Here is a 17,123-nt window from a genome sequence, read left to right on the forward strand (position 1 = left end):
ACAGTTTTGATCTGCCAGGAAGTTTCAATTTCTTTGTTGTCTAAAATGTTTACCCAACACATGCTGAACGTCGTTCAACGCTCGTCGGGGAGTGGTTTCGCATCATCTTTATGTAATACTAAGCAGTTAAAAGAAAACGTCATTAACGGTGGCAAGCACACTACGGAAATCCCAACATTAACAGCGAATCACAAGTAATATCATTGTTCACATTACTCATCAACAGTTACTTGTACACAAAGTTGTACTTTAGATGACATGACCAGCGTTTTCGTTCTGGATCCGGATGCAAACCCAGAACGGAAAGGCATTGTTAACCAAGCAAAGCTTTGTGCCTTATCCAGACTCGATCACTAGGCAGAAAGAGATGTCAAATATTGACATTTGCACCAGTATCAGTTATCAGTTCTCAACTTGAACGTAAATGACGATAATGTTTGTACAATATCAGGAACCTTAACATGACAATTACCTTCTTGGCAACTAACTTCGAAAGACATTGTATATTGTTTTATTGTCAAGGAACAAAGGATGCACATGTTTAAAATTGAAATGCCATCATGTAATGCTGGTGACAAGGACGCGAACCCAGCACCTAATCGGATTGTTGAATAAGTACGTAAAATCAGAACGTAAATATCACAGTTTGTCACCAGTAGTGAGGTTGGAAGCTTAAATGACGACTTAAGTTGTATTGCCTGACCGGGATTCGAACCCGGCGCCTACCGCCGTCGTCTTCTAACCAGGAACAGACGAGAAATCTCCGATGTTGTCACCAGTAGTGACGGATTTGGGTTTGACGTTGTGTTCGTTGTGATCACCAACGACGATATGTTGTGGATTCAACTTCTAGCCAGCAGAGTATTTTCCATCACATCATTGAAAGTACAAACATGCCAGTCCTAGCTATTATTGGAAAATAGTTTGATAGTTGAAGCGTCTTCATGACCACGTGTGCGGGGTTTGAATTCCGTTCAGCACAGAACTTTTCGTCGCCTGATGTCTAGCTAAACATGCGCACATCTCACTACTGCTGAACCAACAACAGCTATTTATCGTCTGTTTCTGGCTAGAAAACGACGGCCTAGATGCTGGGTTCGAATCCCAGTCAGGCAAAAACAAATCTATCGTCATTTAAGGTTCCAACATCTCGCTATTGGTGAAAACATTTGATATTTAACTTCTGATTTTACGTACTTCGTTAACAATCCGATTAGGTGCTGGGTTTGCATCCCTGTCACAAGCTGTACATGATGGCATTTCAATTTTAAACATGAGCATACCTTGTTCCTTGTGAATGACACCATATTAAACGTCGTTGGGGGTAGTTCCCAGGAAGATAACTCTTATGATAGGATTCCCAGTTCAGTACAAACATTTTCATCATTTATTTTCAGGATCTGAATTGATAACTGATACTGGTACAAACGTCTATACTCCACGTCTCATTATGCCTAGTGATCGGGCACAATAGGGCACAAACAAAGCTTAGCTTAGTTAGCAATGGCTATAGGTGCTGTGTTTGAATCCAGGTTCAGAACGACGACGTTGGTCATGTCATTTAAAGTTCAAATTTGTGTACACGTAGCTGTTGATGTGTTACGAGAACAATGGTATTACTGGTGATTCGCTGTTAATGTTGAGATTTCCGTAGAGTGCTTGTTGCCGTTAATCGCGTTTTTTTTACTGGTTCGTCCAATACCCAGTGTCCAGAGCCACTCGCCGTTGAGCGACGTTCAGCACGTGGATGGAAAATCTTTTCGAGAGCGAAAAACTTTTTTCCAATTGCCGTACAGCTTTGTGACTCCATACATTGTCTCAAGTATTTAATTTTGACTAAGGACTTCTGTACGATATATGTAAAATAATCCGTTTTCTCAAAACTTTTGGAATGTCACTTGTTGTAATTAATGTTAGTTTATGAGTGTTATGGGGCGTGTCATCGTTAAGGGGGGTGGGACGTAAAACGGGCCGACTTGGAGCAGGAGAGGCACCACAGGACATTTTAATTTCCACTGTCTATACTTTTGCAAGTAAATTCATAAAACTTTGTCAGCATGACCAGGAAGGATTCAGGATTCACACTTGTATCAGCGGAAGTTCAAAAACATAACAAAAATATTTTTTTTTACGTGTGAAATTTCATCATTTTTTCACTTAATATTGGCTGCATTTGTTGCTATAGGTACCCTTTTCTTCGTAAGTGAGAGAGACTGTTCGATGAATTTGGCACAGCATACAAACCATACTTACAGGTGTCTGAAACTCTAGAATCTATTTAATTTATGGCTTGGCTCTGAGCACTATGGGACTTAACATCTGAGGTCATCAGTCCGCTGGAACTTAGAACTACTTAAACCTAACTAACCTAAGGACATCACACACATCTGTGCCCGAGGCAGGATTCGAACCTGCGACCGAAGCGGTGGCAGACTGTAGCGCCTAGAACCGCTCGGCCACTCCGGCCGGCTTTAATTTATGAAAAAATGAATGAGCTGCTACGTTTTAAACTTTGTGTTTAGAAAAAAATCAAATTTGTAGTTAATTATCTCAATTTTTACCACAGTTTTTAATAGCTTTGCAAAAGTCTAGAATTTGACACACCTGTAAGTATGGTTTGTATGCTGTGCAAAATTCATGAAAGAATCTCTCTTACTTGTGAAGAAAAATGTACCTATAGCAACAAATGCAGCCAACAGTAAGTGAAAAAAAATGATGAAATTTCATATCTAAAAAAAATTTATATTGTTATGTTTTTGCACTTCCACTGCAATGAGTGTGAATTCTGAATCCTTCCTGGTCATGATGACAAAGTTTTATGAATTTATTTGTAAAAGTATACACAGTAGAAAATAAAATGTCCTGTGATGCCTCTCCAGCTCCAAGTTGGCCCATTTGACGTCCTACCTCCCTTAAGAACGTGTTTTCTAATATGTTTTGTATGACGATATTAGTTGACGCTTAGACTGACTGCCATAAAGACCTTTGGTCTCTAGTAGTCAGCCGGCCAGAGTGGCCGTGCGGTTCTAGGCGCTACAGTCTGGAACCGAGCAACCGCTACAGTCGCAGGTTCGAATCCTGCCTCGGGCATGGATGTGTCTCATGTCCTTAGGTTAGTTTAATTAGTTCTAAGTTCTAGGCGACTGATGATCTCAGAAGTTAAGTCGCATAGTGCTCAGAGCCATTTGAACCATTTTTTTCTCTAATAGTCTCTTGCGGTACCCATTATGTGTAGTCAATCCACTGTACCCCACGGGGTTTTGATGTTTAGAGGACCTGCAACACAGCTACGTCATGTTGGTTGTATTCGGCAGTGACCCACTTTTTTTGCTGTCAAGTGTACCTGCAGAGTGTTACCCCCAGGTATTTGTATGACTAGAAGGTCGGGAGTATTTCACCTGAAAAACGTTTGAGCATGCACGGACAGAGAATGCTACAACCGAGAGAGAGCAAAAATAAGACCTGCACATTGTTTTACACAGTGTCTACCTCGCCGAGAAGGCAAGGCGTTGAGCGGCATCTGGAGACGCATTCTGACGACACGCTGCAACTGCGGCAGCGGCACAAAGCGACCGTATAAGCGACTCTCGGGCGCGGTAGAGCTAGCGCCTGAGTCAGAGCGGGCCCCTACGGAAGGTGGCGAGTGGTCCTCTACCACGTCGGCGGCGGCGCCTGAGGACTCCAGAGGAGCGGCATGGGGGGGGGGGGGGGGGGGCAGCGTGCGGTGTGCGCGCATGCCTGCCGGCGCCGGGACGCCGGTCGCCGCGGCGCCAGACCGCGGCAGTCGTGCTCCGGCGGACGTCGCGAGCGGCCGACCGAGGCGAAGCGCAGCGCCATCCACTGTGCCGCTGGCGGGCCGCGGAGACGTCGCGACGCGCGTCAGGAGCCGGCGGGCGAGCAGCGTGCGCCGGAGTCGCGGACTCGCACGTCGCCCCCGGTGGGCCGGCCACGTCCGAATATTTACAAACAATCGCTTTTCTTTAGCGAGTGGAACATTTTCGTGTACTATAATCCCTCCTCTGTGAAACCCGGTAACGGACGTAGTAGGCATTTCTTACGTAATTGACAAGTTAGCAGTCTGACACAATAATAGCGTTAGCATAAAAGAATTCAAAGAGTTCCCTCATTTTTCCCCTCATTTTTCTCTCTAGTAATCCACGTATCCTCTTTGCACAGTGATCGAGTTCTAGTTGTTCATCAAGACATTAGAAAATTGAACCAGTGTTTTCTAAATACCGGAGGTTATCAACTGTGTTGCGTGAACGATACTTACGGTTACAGACCCACACATTATTCTGATCAAACTTGGAAAGGCTCTCCTCTCGCGTTTAGCACACTGCCAGTCTACTCTCTAAATAATTTATCCATTTCCAACACAGTTTCGAAGTGCTGCATTCTCGCAGTCCATTAACCGGCTGCAGTTACCTTTTAACCACACGGGTAAAAAATTTAAGAAAATGTGTTTTTAAACAGACAGGGCGATAAAGATTTGTGTAACTGTTGGAAAGGGTCATAGACTCCTTCTCTGCTAACACTACAGTGCAGGACTGCATCTAAGACCACGGAACAATCATACACACTATTACGAGTTATTCAGTCGCTGTGGAGGTTGACAGTTGAATTCTGGGCACCATTTATCGTGTCAGTGTACTCACTTTCCATAATACGCTGTTGTAGACATTGGGCACTTGTTCTGTGGCACTCGAACAACGTTCGACTGTGCGAGAATAAACAAAAACAACACAAAAAAACCATACGGTTTTCGGAGAGTTCGTCGGGTATAGATGCTATTAATTATACTCCGTGTTCTATTTAAAGTGATAGAATCTTAGACTCTTAGAGACTGTTTAATTTGTTGATAAATGTCGCCCAGTTGTTCTCTATAGCTCGTACAGTGCTTGACTGTGTGAGAATAAACAAAAACGAAACAAAAAACCATACGGTTTTCGGAGAGTTCGTCGGATGTAGAAGCTATTAATCATACTCCGTGTGCTGTTTAGCGTGATAGCGTCTTAGACTCTTAGAGACTGTTGAATTTGTTGATAAATGTCGCCCAATTGTACTCTATAACTCGTACAGTGCTCAACTTCATCAGAATCATTCAAAAGCCGGATCCTCTGCGAAGCGACCATCACTTGTGGAAGTTCCGTGTGACGTTTGTCAGGGCAGAGTATTGACGATCGAGGCATTCCTTAACTGCTCGTAGGAGTTGCCTGATTTATTTGCATAGCGCTGGTGCGACTCCTTAAAAAGGCGCGTAATTTTCGAAGTGTTGATCTGTAGAGGATGTAAATATTATGTGTGTTGTCTGTACAGACATTTCCTTTCGAGAGAAAGAAACCTGAGGGAACGGATTAGAAAGTGTGACATTATAGAAAGCCGGATCATCTGTGAAGCGACCATCACTTGTGGAAGTTATTCCTATTCCGTGAGGCGGTTATCAGGACAGAGTATTGACGATCGAGGCATTCCTTGACTGTTCGTAGGCGTTGCCTGATTTATTTGCACAGTGCTGGTCCGATTCCTTAAAAAGGCACGTAATTTTCAAAGTGTTGATCTGTAGAGGTTGTAAATGTTATGTGTGTTGTCTGAACAGACATTCCCTTTCGAGAGAGAGAAACCTCAGGGAACGGATTAGGAAGTGTGACTTTATAGAAGGACTTTCTAAGACAGTTCAACCCGCCGCGCACCGTTGATATTACTGCGGAAGCGTAATAGCGTCTACGTTAGTTTGTGACGTGTACTGTCGAATGCTGATTTCTGAAACAGCGTGTGATATCGAACAGAAGTGTATTCATTATTGGTCGCTGCCGTTCAGCTGGTACGCAGGAGCGTTGGTAGGGTCCTACACTTCGTGACACTGTAGGGCATCCGTCCCGCTTTAGCTGAAGCAGTGGTGGCATGTAGACGGAGCCTGGAGCAAGCGACCGAGTGTCGGCGTTCAGCAATGGCAGCCAGAGCGTTTTTGGCGGGCCGCCTGGTTGCGGTGTTGACGGCGGCGGTGGCCGGTGCGCTGTCGGGGGCGGAAGCGGCGGAGCCCCTGCCGGAGGCCGCGCCAGGCTTGGACGGCGTCACCGGTGGCAGCAACGGCAGCGGGGGCGGCAGCACCGGCGGGGGCGGAGCGCGCCCCGCCGAGGACTACGAGATGTACGACTACAGCTGGAGCGAGTCGCACGCCATCTTCAACTGGAGCGAGCTAGCGCCCGCGCTTCTGGTGTACGGCGCCACGTTCGCGCTAGGTGTCGCCGGCAACTCGCTGATCATCTTCACGGTGTGCCGCTACCGCCGCATGAGCACCACCACCAACGTCTTCCTGGCCAGTCTCGCCTCCGCGGACCTGCTGCTTATCACCGTCTGCATCCCCGTCAAGGTAAGCTCCGCCACTCCGCCTGCCGCAGCGCCATCGTGGACCCACATTCCCAGATTAACTTTTAGAAAGCCGTCATGCTTCGGTATCTTTAAGTAACAGCGATGACACCCATTTCATTTGTAATGAACATTACATTACATCATCTTCTACATCTACATGTACATGATCACTCTGCAATTCACATTTAAGTGCTGGGCAGAGGGTTCATCGAACCACAATCATACTATCGCTCTACCATTCCACTCCCGAACAGCGCACGGGAAAAACGAACACCTAAACCTTTCTGTTCGAGCTCTGATTTCTCTTATTTTATTTTGATGATCATTCCTACTTATGTAGGTTGGGCTCAACAAAATATTTTCGCATTCGGAAGAGAAAGTTGGTGACTGAAATTTCGTAAATAGACCTCGCCTCGACGAAAAACTTCTTTGCTTTAATGACTTCCATCCCAACTCGCGTATCATATCTGCCACACTCTCTCCCCTATTACGTGATAATACAAAACGAGCTGCCCTTTTTTGCACCCTTTCGATGTCCTCCGTCAATCCCACCTGGTAAGAATCCCAAACCGAGCAGCAGTATCCTAACAGAGGACGAACGAGTGTAGTGTAAGCTGTCTCTTTAGTGGATTTGTTGCATCTTCTAGGTGTCCTGCCAATGAAACGCAACCTTTGGCTCGCCTTCCCCAAAATATTATCTATGTGGTCTTTCCAACTGAAGTTGTTCGTAATTTTTACACCGAGGTACTTAGTTGAATTGACAGCCTTGAGAATTGTACTATTTATCGAGTAATCGAATTCCAACGGATTTCTTTTGGAACTCATGTGGATCACCTCACACTTTTCGTTATTTAGCGTCAACTGCCACCTGCCACACCATACAGCAATCTTTTCTAAATCGCTTTATAAATCTTCAGATCCCTTTCCGATATCTACAGCTACATCTACATTTATACTCCGCGAGCCACCCAACGGTGTCTGGCGGAGGGCACTTAACGTGCCACTGTCATTACCTCCCTTTCCTGTTCCAGTCGCGTATGGTTCGCGGGAAGAGCTACTGCCGGAAAGCCTCCGTGCGCGCACGAATCTCTCTGATTTTACATTCGTGATCTCCTCGGGAGGTATAAATAGGGGGAAGCAATATATTCGATACCTCATCCAGAAACGCACCCTCTCGAAGCAAGCTACACCGCGATGCAGAGTCTGCCACTTGAGTTTGCTAGACATCTCCGTAACGCTATCACGCTTACAAAATGACCCTGTGACGAAACGCGTGGCTCTTCTTTGAATCTTCTCTATCTCCTCCGTCAACCCGACCTGGTACGGATCCCACACTGATGAGCAACACTCAAGTATAGGTCGAACGAGTGTTTTGTAAGCCACCTCCTTTGTTCTTTCTTAGACTGTCATACCGTCATCAGGCCGACAAAAAACATTCGCATAACATGGGGTAAATGTTCCTTGAACTCAAAAGTATAGGTAGGAAAAGGTGCCGAGTGTCATTGTTTCACAACACAGTTCAGCATGATGCTTGACACATTGGACTCCCGTGCTCTACCTGTACTTTCCATGTCAACGAACAGTCATTCCACGTTATGTTGGTGAAATGTGTTGACTGATGATGATATAATATCGTAACTATTCAAAATAATAAAAAAATATTAATATCAACGCTGTTGGCAATTTCTATTTTCTGCACCATTTAAGAGCTGTGGTGCACTGCTTGCAGAAAGCATTCTGTGAAATCGTTTAAGTTATTGTTCTTCTGTTTGCTAAAAGATCGAGGTCAGAGGGCAAGCTCATACCAGGCGAGCGGGGGACAATCCTCATGTTAGTTTAGCAGGAAAGATGGTGGGGAGAGATCAAAGCACAACTACTTACAAAATAAAACTCAACACTATTCGTAAACTGTGTTTATTAATTACCAAACATATTAGTGGTACCAGTTTATAGTAGATATCCACTTTTACTGATTACAATCTACCAAACTGATGGAGTATCATACTCTCCATTGCATGTGGTACGGGGAGACAGTCTTGCGAAATAGTTTTCCGAAAATATCCTTCAGCAGCTAGCTCCCCAACCGCACGTAATACAAATACTGTAGACCTTGTAGCTTCATACAGGATTGACTTCATAGACAGTGTCAATAGTGAGACTGGTATTAGTGATCTACATCTACATTTATACACCGCAAGTCACCCACGGTGTGTGGCGGAGGGCACTTTACGTGCCGCTGTCATTACCTACCTTTCCTGTTCCAGTCGCGTATGGTTCGCGGGAAGAACGACTGCCGGAAGGCGTCCGTGCGCGCTCAAATCTTTCTAATTTCACATTCGTGATCTCCTCGGGAGGTATAAGTTGGGGGAAGCAATATATTCGATACCTCATCCAGAAACGCACCCTCTCGAAACCTGGCGAGCAAGCTACACCGCGATGCAGAGCGCCTCTCTTGCAGAGTCTGCCACTTGAGTTTGCTAAACATCTCCGTAACGCTATCACGCTTACCAAATAACCCTCTGACGAAATGCGCCGCTCCTCTTTGGATCTTCTCTATCTCCTCTGTCAACCCGACCTGGTACGGATCCCACACTGATGAGCAATACTCCAGTATAGGTCGGACGAGTGTTTTGTAAGCCACCTCCTTTGTCGATGGACTACATTTTCTAAGGACTCTCCCAATGAATCGCAACCTGGCACCCACCTTACCAATAATTAATTTTATATGATCATTCCACTTCAGATCGTTCTGTACGCATACTTCCAGATATTTTACAGAAGTAACTGCTACCAGTGTTTGTTCTGCTATCATATAATCGTACAATAAGGGATCCTTCTTTCTATGTATTCGCAATACATTACATTTGTCTATGTTAAGGGTCAGTTGCCACTCCCTGCACCAAGTGCCTATCCGCTGCAGATCTTCCTGCATTTCGCTGCAATTTTCTAATGCTGCAACTTCTCTCTATACTACAGCATCAGCCGCGAAAAGCCGCATGGAACTTCCGACACTATCTACTAGGTCATTTATATATATTGTGAAAAGCAATGATCCCATAACACTCCCCTGTGGCACGCCAGAGGTTACTTTAACGTCTGTAGACGTCTCTCCATTGAGAACAATATGCTGTGTTCTGTTTGCTAAAAGCTCTTCAATCCAGCCACACAGCTGGTCTGATATTCCGTAGGCTCTTACTTTGTTTATCAGGCGACAGTGCGGAACTGTACCGAACGCCTTCCGGAAGTCAAGGAAAATGGCATCTACCTGGGAGCCTGTATCTAATATTTTCTGGGCCTCATGAACAAATAAAGCGAGTTGCGTCTCACACGATCGCTGCTTCCGGAATCTGTGTTGATTCCTACAGAGTAGATTCTGGGTTTCCAGAAATGACGTGATACGTGAGCAAAAAACATGTTCTAAAATTCTACAACAGATCGATATCGGGTGATCATGTGGATACCAGGTAACCACCAGTGCTAGGTATAGTCAAAATATAATTTTTAATTTGCCGGCCGGGGTGGCTGAGCGGTTCTAGGCGCTACAATCTGGAACCGCGCGACTGCTACGGTCACAGGTTCGAATCCTGCCTCGGGTATGGATGTGTGTGATGTCCTTAGGTTAGTTCGGTTTAAGTAGTTCTAAGTTCTAGGAGACTGATGACCTCAGCAGTTAAGTCCCATAGCGCTCAGAGCCATTTGAACCATTTTTTTTATTTTCCTTAAGGAATCTTTATTTATTCTTGGAAACAAACTTTGCCCCTTTAAATTTTTTTATACAGGTGGAGCCCCTCCACGCCCACACCGGCATGATGACCAACTCAAAAAGTCTACTGTCATCTCTGCATAAGGCTTAATTTTCACTAAAGTGAGGTGTCGCAGGATCTGGGTACTGCGATATTTGCGTACGTCTGGTTAAGGTTAACCATTAATGCGCGCTCATCTGGAGATAGACTGGGTCGAAAGTCGAACGAAGGGTAGCGGTTTGAAGGGCAGAGGAAAGAAAGTGCCAAGGCAAGAGCCAAGGGAAACAAACCTCTGCGATAGTTAGGTCGGGTGGTAAGAGCAGTAGCGGATGTTTTGCTGCCTGCGACATGTCATGCAAGGGCAGTCTTTGTTAGTACTTGGTATCATGCATGTCGATACCTTTGACGTTGTGCCGTGCTGTTGCTTGGCGGCTGCCGCTGGGTGCCGGTGTTGATCTCTCGGTCAACGTCAGCATCCTGCAACAGTTAGGTTTATCTTAGTTTTTGGGTCCGGTGGGTCATGTATCAGATGCACAGTGTAGGGCGATGTGCGCGATTTGTTTGTGCGTCAGTGGGCGAGCTCGTCGGTTTCCCTGCTATAGCCTGTTGGTCGCCTTTAATAGCAGCTGGTATTTCCAGATAACGTTGCTGAAATGCAGGGGCTTGCCGTCGTTTCCCGCTTGTTGGTGTGTGTTAGCTTGCCATAGGTGATTATGCCCTAGCTAGTTGTGTCTTTGGCCGCTTATGCTTCCACGTATTGTTATGATATGTCCCCTTTAAAGTAATGCCCCTCAAATATATACACTTATGCCATCCCTTTTCCAATCCTCGAAGCACTTCTGGAACTTACTTTTCGTTATAGTGTTCACCTTCTTCAGAAATTCTGTTTTTACTCGTCGATGGTGGCAAATCGACGTCCTTTCGTGGTTCTCTTCAGCCTTGGGAATAGAAAGAAGTCACAAGGGGCCACGTCCAGCGAATACGGTGGCTGAGGCAAATATAACGGTTTCGTTCTCTACCAACTGAACTACCCAAGCACGACTCACGCCCCGTCCTCACAGCTTTAATTCCGCTAGAACCTCGTCTCCAACCTTCCAAACTTCACAGAAGCTCTCCTGCTTCATAGAAACTCTCCTGCAGAAGTAGCACTCCTGAAAGAATTCTCGGTCGGTGTCAGCAACCTGCAACAGTTAGGTTTATCATCGTTTCTGTGTCCGATAGGTCATATATAAGATGCACAGTGTAAGGTGGTGTGGGCGATTTCTTTGTGTGTCAGTGGGCGAGCTCGTCGGTTTCCCTGCTGTCGCCTGTTGGTCGGCTTCAATAGCAGCTGGTATATCCAGTCAACGTTGCTGATATGCAGGGGCTTGCCGTCGTTTGTCGCTTGTTGGTGCATGTTAGCTTGGCATAGGTTGCTATGCCCTAGCTAGTAGTGTCTTTGGCCGCTTATGCTTCCACCTATTGTTGTGATATGTCCCCTTTAAAGTAATTCCCCTCAAATATATACACTTATGCCGTCCCTTTTTCCAATCCTCGAAGCACTTCTGGAACTTACTTCTCGTTATGGTGTTCACGTTCTCCAGAAATTCTGTTCTTACTCATAGATGGTGGTAAAACGACGTTCTTTCATGGTTCTCTTCAGCCTTGGGAATAGAAAGAAGTCGCAAGGAGCCACGTCCGGCGAATACGGTGGCTGAGGCAAAGATAACGGTTTCGTTGTCTACCATATGAGCTACCCAAGCATGACTCACGCCCCGTCCTCACAGCTTTAATTCCGCCAGTACCTCGTCTCCTACCTTCCAAACTTCACAGAAGCTCTCCTGCTTCATAAAAGCTCTCCTGCAGAACTAGCACTCCTGAAAGAAATGATATAGCCGAGGCATGGCTTAGCTACCGCCTAGGGATGTTTCCACAATGAAATTTTTACTCTGAAGCGGAATGTGCGCTGATATGAAACTTCCTGGCAGGTTAAAACTGTGTGCTGGAGCGAGACTCGAACTCGGTAGAGCACTTGCCAGCGAAAGGCAAAGGTCCCGAGTTCGAGTCTCGGTCCGGCACACAGTTTTAATCTGCCAGGAAGTTTCACATCAGCGCACACTCCGCTGCAGAGTGAATTCTGGAAATATCCCACAGGCTGTGGCTAAGCCGTGCCTTCGCTATATCCTTTTATTCCAGGAGTGCTAGTGCTGCAAGGTCTGCAGGAGAGCTTCTGTGAAGTTTGGAAGGTAGGAGACGAGGTACTGGCGGAATTAAAGCTGTGAGGACGGGGCGTGAGTCGTGCTTGGGTAGCTCATTCGGTAGAGCACTTGCTCAGGAAACTCAAGGTTCCGATAACGGTTTTGTTTCTTACTAAAAGAATCACGAAGGAGCATTGAGGTGTGGGCGGTAATATAACATGACGAAATATCCACTTGTGGTTTTGCTACAGCTCTAGTCGTTTTCTTCGGATTTCTTCACGTAAACTGCGCGTAACTTCCAGGAAGTCTTCCTTATGGACTGTATGACCATAAGGAAGGAACTCATAATGCGCTATCCTATTGTAGTCGAAGAAACCTGTCAGGAGAACCTTCACTAGTGATCAAACTATTTCTCGCTTTGGCTCTTCAGACTGTTTCCACTCAGACGACTGGTCCTTGGTTTCGATACCATACCCGTATACCTAAGTTTCGTCAACTGTTATAACCTTCTGTAGAGGTTATGGGTCCTTGCGATTTCATTCATCAATCGCTGAGCGATGTCTGTGTGACGTAGTTTTTGGCTGAAGTTCAACAATTTGGGAACAAACTTCGTTGCAACACGTTTCATATTCAAAGCATTCGAAAAAATTGCTCCTTATGTGCCGAATATATACCGACACCACCAGCGACCTATCTGAAGGTAATGCAGCGATTTTCCAGAACCATTTTCTTTACTTCTTCCATATTGTCGTCAGTAATTCATGTGTTAGAGGGTCCAGAGCGATCGTCATCTTTAACGTCTTATCGATGCTTTTTGAAACGTTTATACAACTGGTAAACTCTTGTCTTACTCATAGCAGATTCGTCAAAAGCCATAGTCAACATTTCGAATGCCGTGCTACACTTTATTGCATTTCCGAGGCACAATTTAATGCAGATTCTTTGGTCCATCTTTTTCGTACGTAAAAATTCGCCGAGCGCTCGAAAGCACGTATGATCTTTTCGATTGTCAAAAATAAACTAATATCCAAAACAGCTGAAAATTCAAAGATACATCAAGAACATCTCTAGCGACAAGTTAAAAAGTTTTGAAAATAGAGTGTTCAAAGTAAACGCGAAATTACAAAATCTTCGTTACTTTTTGATCACACCTCACGTAAATCTCACAGAGGGTACACAGAAACTGACGCTCACTATGCTGCATGTTCTTTGTTGCTTATGATGTAAACATTGGCAACACATCGACTGACAGTGTAGTCGATTTGCTGCCACTGTCCACACCGCAAGGAAGCGATCAGATTTAGCATAGTGTACATCGATTTTTTTTTGCACCTTCTGTAAGGTGTAGAGGATTATTATAAGGGTCTCCAGGCTACATAAGATAATTGCGCGAAGACTAAAAGCCTTACAGAAAACAGAAACATATGACTGGATAGAGCATCCCACGAAGTTTCTACCTCATATTACATGTGCTCAATATGGGTACCACCTGTGACGTGGCAAACGTCAATACGTCACTGAAGTCGCTGAAACGAACTACCGGGAAGCTGAGACAGAAGACCGCTTTGGAAAGCTATACATTCGCTGCAATTCTTCTGGATGTTGTACCGCGTCATCGTATAAAATACTTTAATTATAAACTTAAAACCAACGCTTCGGCCGTATTACAACGGCCTTCCTCAGGGCAAGACTGGTTTTGATGGGGCGCAGGTTACTCTGTTTATTGTAGACGAACGGTGTCAATACGTCATAGGTTTGAAATATTGTTGACCCTAGAATATACAAGTCTAAAAGCATTTGAAGTCATTTTGACTATATTTCGACCGTGACTGTTTCAAGAAATATGTAAAGGTTTTTTTAAATTACCGCTACCAGTCACAAACTTTGTCAACTATTGTATTATTTATTTAGCGAGATGTTTCGAGGGAAAAAACTGATATTCAGGCTAAATGGGATTACAAAAACAACTTTACAATAAGGTCATACTGATGTTACATAGTGTTCTGGCCAGAAGAACAAAGATGACCAAAGCATTTACGAAAAGGCTGTGTAACATCAGTATGACCATATTGTAAAGTTGTTTTTGTAATGCCATTTAGCCTGAAGATGAGGCATTCCCTCGAAACATGTCGCTAACTAAATAGGTAATACAATAGTTGACAAAGTTTGTGACTGGTAGGGGTAATTTTTTTTTAAAAAAAAAACCTTTACATACAAGAGTCTAGTCCAGACGAAAGGGGGAGAGAGTGAAGGAAGAAGCTATTGGTGGGCTAGGCAGAATCTCAGTGATTGGTGACAGCCGCCGGCCGGAGTAGCCGAGTGGTTCTAGGCGCTACAGTCTGGAACCGCGTGACAGCTACGGTCGGAGGTTCGAATCCTGCCTCGGGCATGGATGTTCAAAAATGGCTCTGAGCACTGTGAGACTTAACACCTCAGGTCATCAGTCCCCTAGAACTTAGAACTACTTAAAACTAACTAACCTAAGGACATCACACACATCCATGCCCGAGGCAGGATTCGAACCTGCGACCGTAGCGGTCGCGGGGTTCCAGACTGAAGCGCCTAGAGCCGCTTTTTTTTTTTTTTTTTTCCAAACTTTGCAGAAGCTCTCCTGCGAACCTTGCAGAACTAGCACTCCTTTCTTTCAGGAGTTCAATCGATAAAATGGCTAAATTTAACAAATGTTCCTGTCCAATGGATGGTCTTAAATAATTCTTGATGAGCTTTATTTTACTGAAGCTTCGCTCACAAGAGGCCCCCGTAACAATAAGTGTTAAGTAAATTCTAAGAGCTATTTGGGTATTCGGATATATATCTTATAAAGAAGGCTCTTGAATCTTTTTAAGAATGTCAAGTAGTGCTGCTTTTTCAACATCGTTAATGAGTTCTTTAGCTTGCATTCAAAAAATTTCCAATTCTTGTGACACCTCAACTACATCATGTGAATACTTAATCCCAAAATCTGCAGCATGTTTAAGAAGATCATCAACTGGTTCTTTTTTAGAGCTTCTCCCATTAGAAAATAAAATTCTGAAGATATTGAAGCCATTGCCTCATACCTCTTGGTGAGTTCTGTCAGTATTTGATCATAAACCAAATTTATTTCCCTCTGAAACTCCTGTTTTGTGTCGAGATAGTTATCATGCATTTGTTTATTTGAATCTGAAAGACGTTGTCTTATGATCTTCCATCTTTTTTCAGCAAAATTATCATCGATACCGATTTCTTGCACTTGCTTTGTTGCATAGTCGATTGCTGGACCAATACCTTCATCTCCGATTTTCTGAATCGTATTTGACGATCCCTTTATCATTTTGCTAGCCTTGTCGACTGCAACAGTCTCTTTCTGAAGTGACTTGCTGATTTTATCAATCGAGACTAGAAACCTTTCCCACAGATGCAAAAGGCATAGGAATTTGAAGTCGATTTGCTTGATGAGTCCTTGAGCCCCCACTGACGTTTCCAGGTTCCATTTGTCTTGGTTATTATCAGCCATTTCCTCCAGACCCTTCAACGTAATGTCGAAGTTACTTAACACAGCTTGCCACCTTCCTGTAGAGCCACTGAAGAAAGTAAATATCTTTCTAACTGTTCCAAAAAAAGTAATCATTAGAGGCGAAACAGTGGCAGCATGCGATCCGATAAGGTTTAAACTATTACATCTATGACTACTTTCAGTATGTTTCTCCACTTCTCTACCTCCTTCTGAATACTTTCTTGAATTTCATCATCTACGGTCTTCTTTTGTTTTAGTCGGTTTTGCAAATCTTTCCACTGCATTCAACACAACCTGTGGCTGGACGAGTTTTCGTGATTGTAAATGAGAGGGTTTAAGTGTTTCCAGTCCTTGAAGCCTTTATTAAAATCTGAAAATTAAGATGACTTTCCACGATGATCCTTCCCAAAGAGGAGGCAGGGAAAACAAAATAGAGAATCTTCCGACTGGCTATAAAGTAACCATTGTCTTCGCACACGTTTGCCATTTGTGAGATTTTTGTAAAAGCACTTGCTATCGAAACGTCTGTCTCCATCTGATACGGGAAACTTGAAGGTTGATACGTCAACTATTTGAGGGCCACGTTCAACCAGCACAATTCGAATACTATCAGTAATCAATGGATAGCTAGGCCATTTTTTGGATCAGTAAAAACTATTTCACCTATTTCTTGTGATCAGTCTTCTTCTAGTGGAGGTAAATCATGACAACCAACTGCTAATCCTTCCTCATCTAAAGAACTATGTGTGGAAGATTCGTACTCTTCACAGTTGTTTTCTGAAACTGGTGAGGCTATATGATGGGAAGTTGATAGTTGGGGTTGGTTGTCATCATTTGTAAGTGGATGTGTTTTCGTATCATCAGATTCAGAATCGGCATTAATCTCATCTTGATCTGTTGCAGTGTTACGTGTGTCCATCTCCTTATTGGGTTTTAGCCAATTTTTCAAGTATCCTGAAAGGAGAACTGCAGTTTCTTCCTTTTCTTAGCTTTTTAAATGCATTTCCAGATAGTTTTTTGGGTCCCATCTCTTTGTTGTATGAAAGGAAATGTTTCAACCGTGAATATAGAGTATACATTTACTTGCCCAATTAAACAAGAAATATGTCAACTGGATCTGACCACAATCGCACTTTATGCATTTGCAGGAAGATGAAGATGTCAAAACTGGTTTGCAAGGTTATGTGGTCTCGTGCTCTGATAAAAAAGTTCATGGGGTAAGGAGGTTCAGCTTGGGTAATATATATTAGCTGAGCACGGTCACGGCGCACATTCTGTTTCGAGCAGACTGCACATCTACTCCATAGTTTGCATTTCTTGGACTGGTCACTTGGAGTG

General features: G+C 44.2%; 1 protein-coding gene across 1 annotated transcript in view; it reads left to right on the forward strand.

Annotated features, from left to right (window-relative positions):
- The first annotated feature begins 5,611 nt into the window (after window positions 1-5,611).
- Window positions 5,612-17,123, forward strand: part of LOC124619899 (kiSS-1 receptor-like) — a 466,753-nt gene continuing 455,241 nt past the window's right edge. Inside the window, exon 1 of the mRNA XM_047146533.1 lies at window positions 5,612-6,370. Coding sequence (XP_047002489.1) covers window positions 5,948-6,370 — 423 coding nt within the window. The 5' untranslated portion in view covers window positions 5,612-5,947. The remainder of the gene's footprint in view (window positions 6,371-17,123) is intronic.

The sequence above is a fragment of the Schistocerca americana genome, chromosome 6, assembly GCF_021461395.2.
Source record: "Schistocerca americana isolate TAMUIC-IGC-003095 chromosome 6, iqSchAmer2.1, whole genome shotgun sequence".
Lineage (NCBI taxonomy): Eukaryota > Metazoa > Arthropoda > Insecta > Orthoptera > Acrididae > Schistocerca > Schistocerca americana.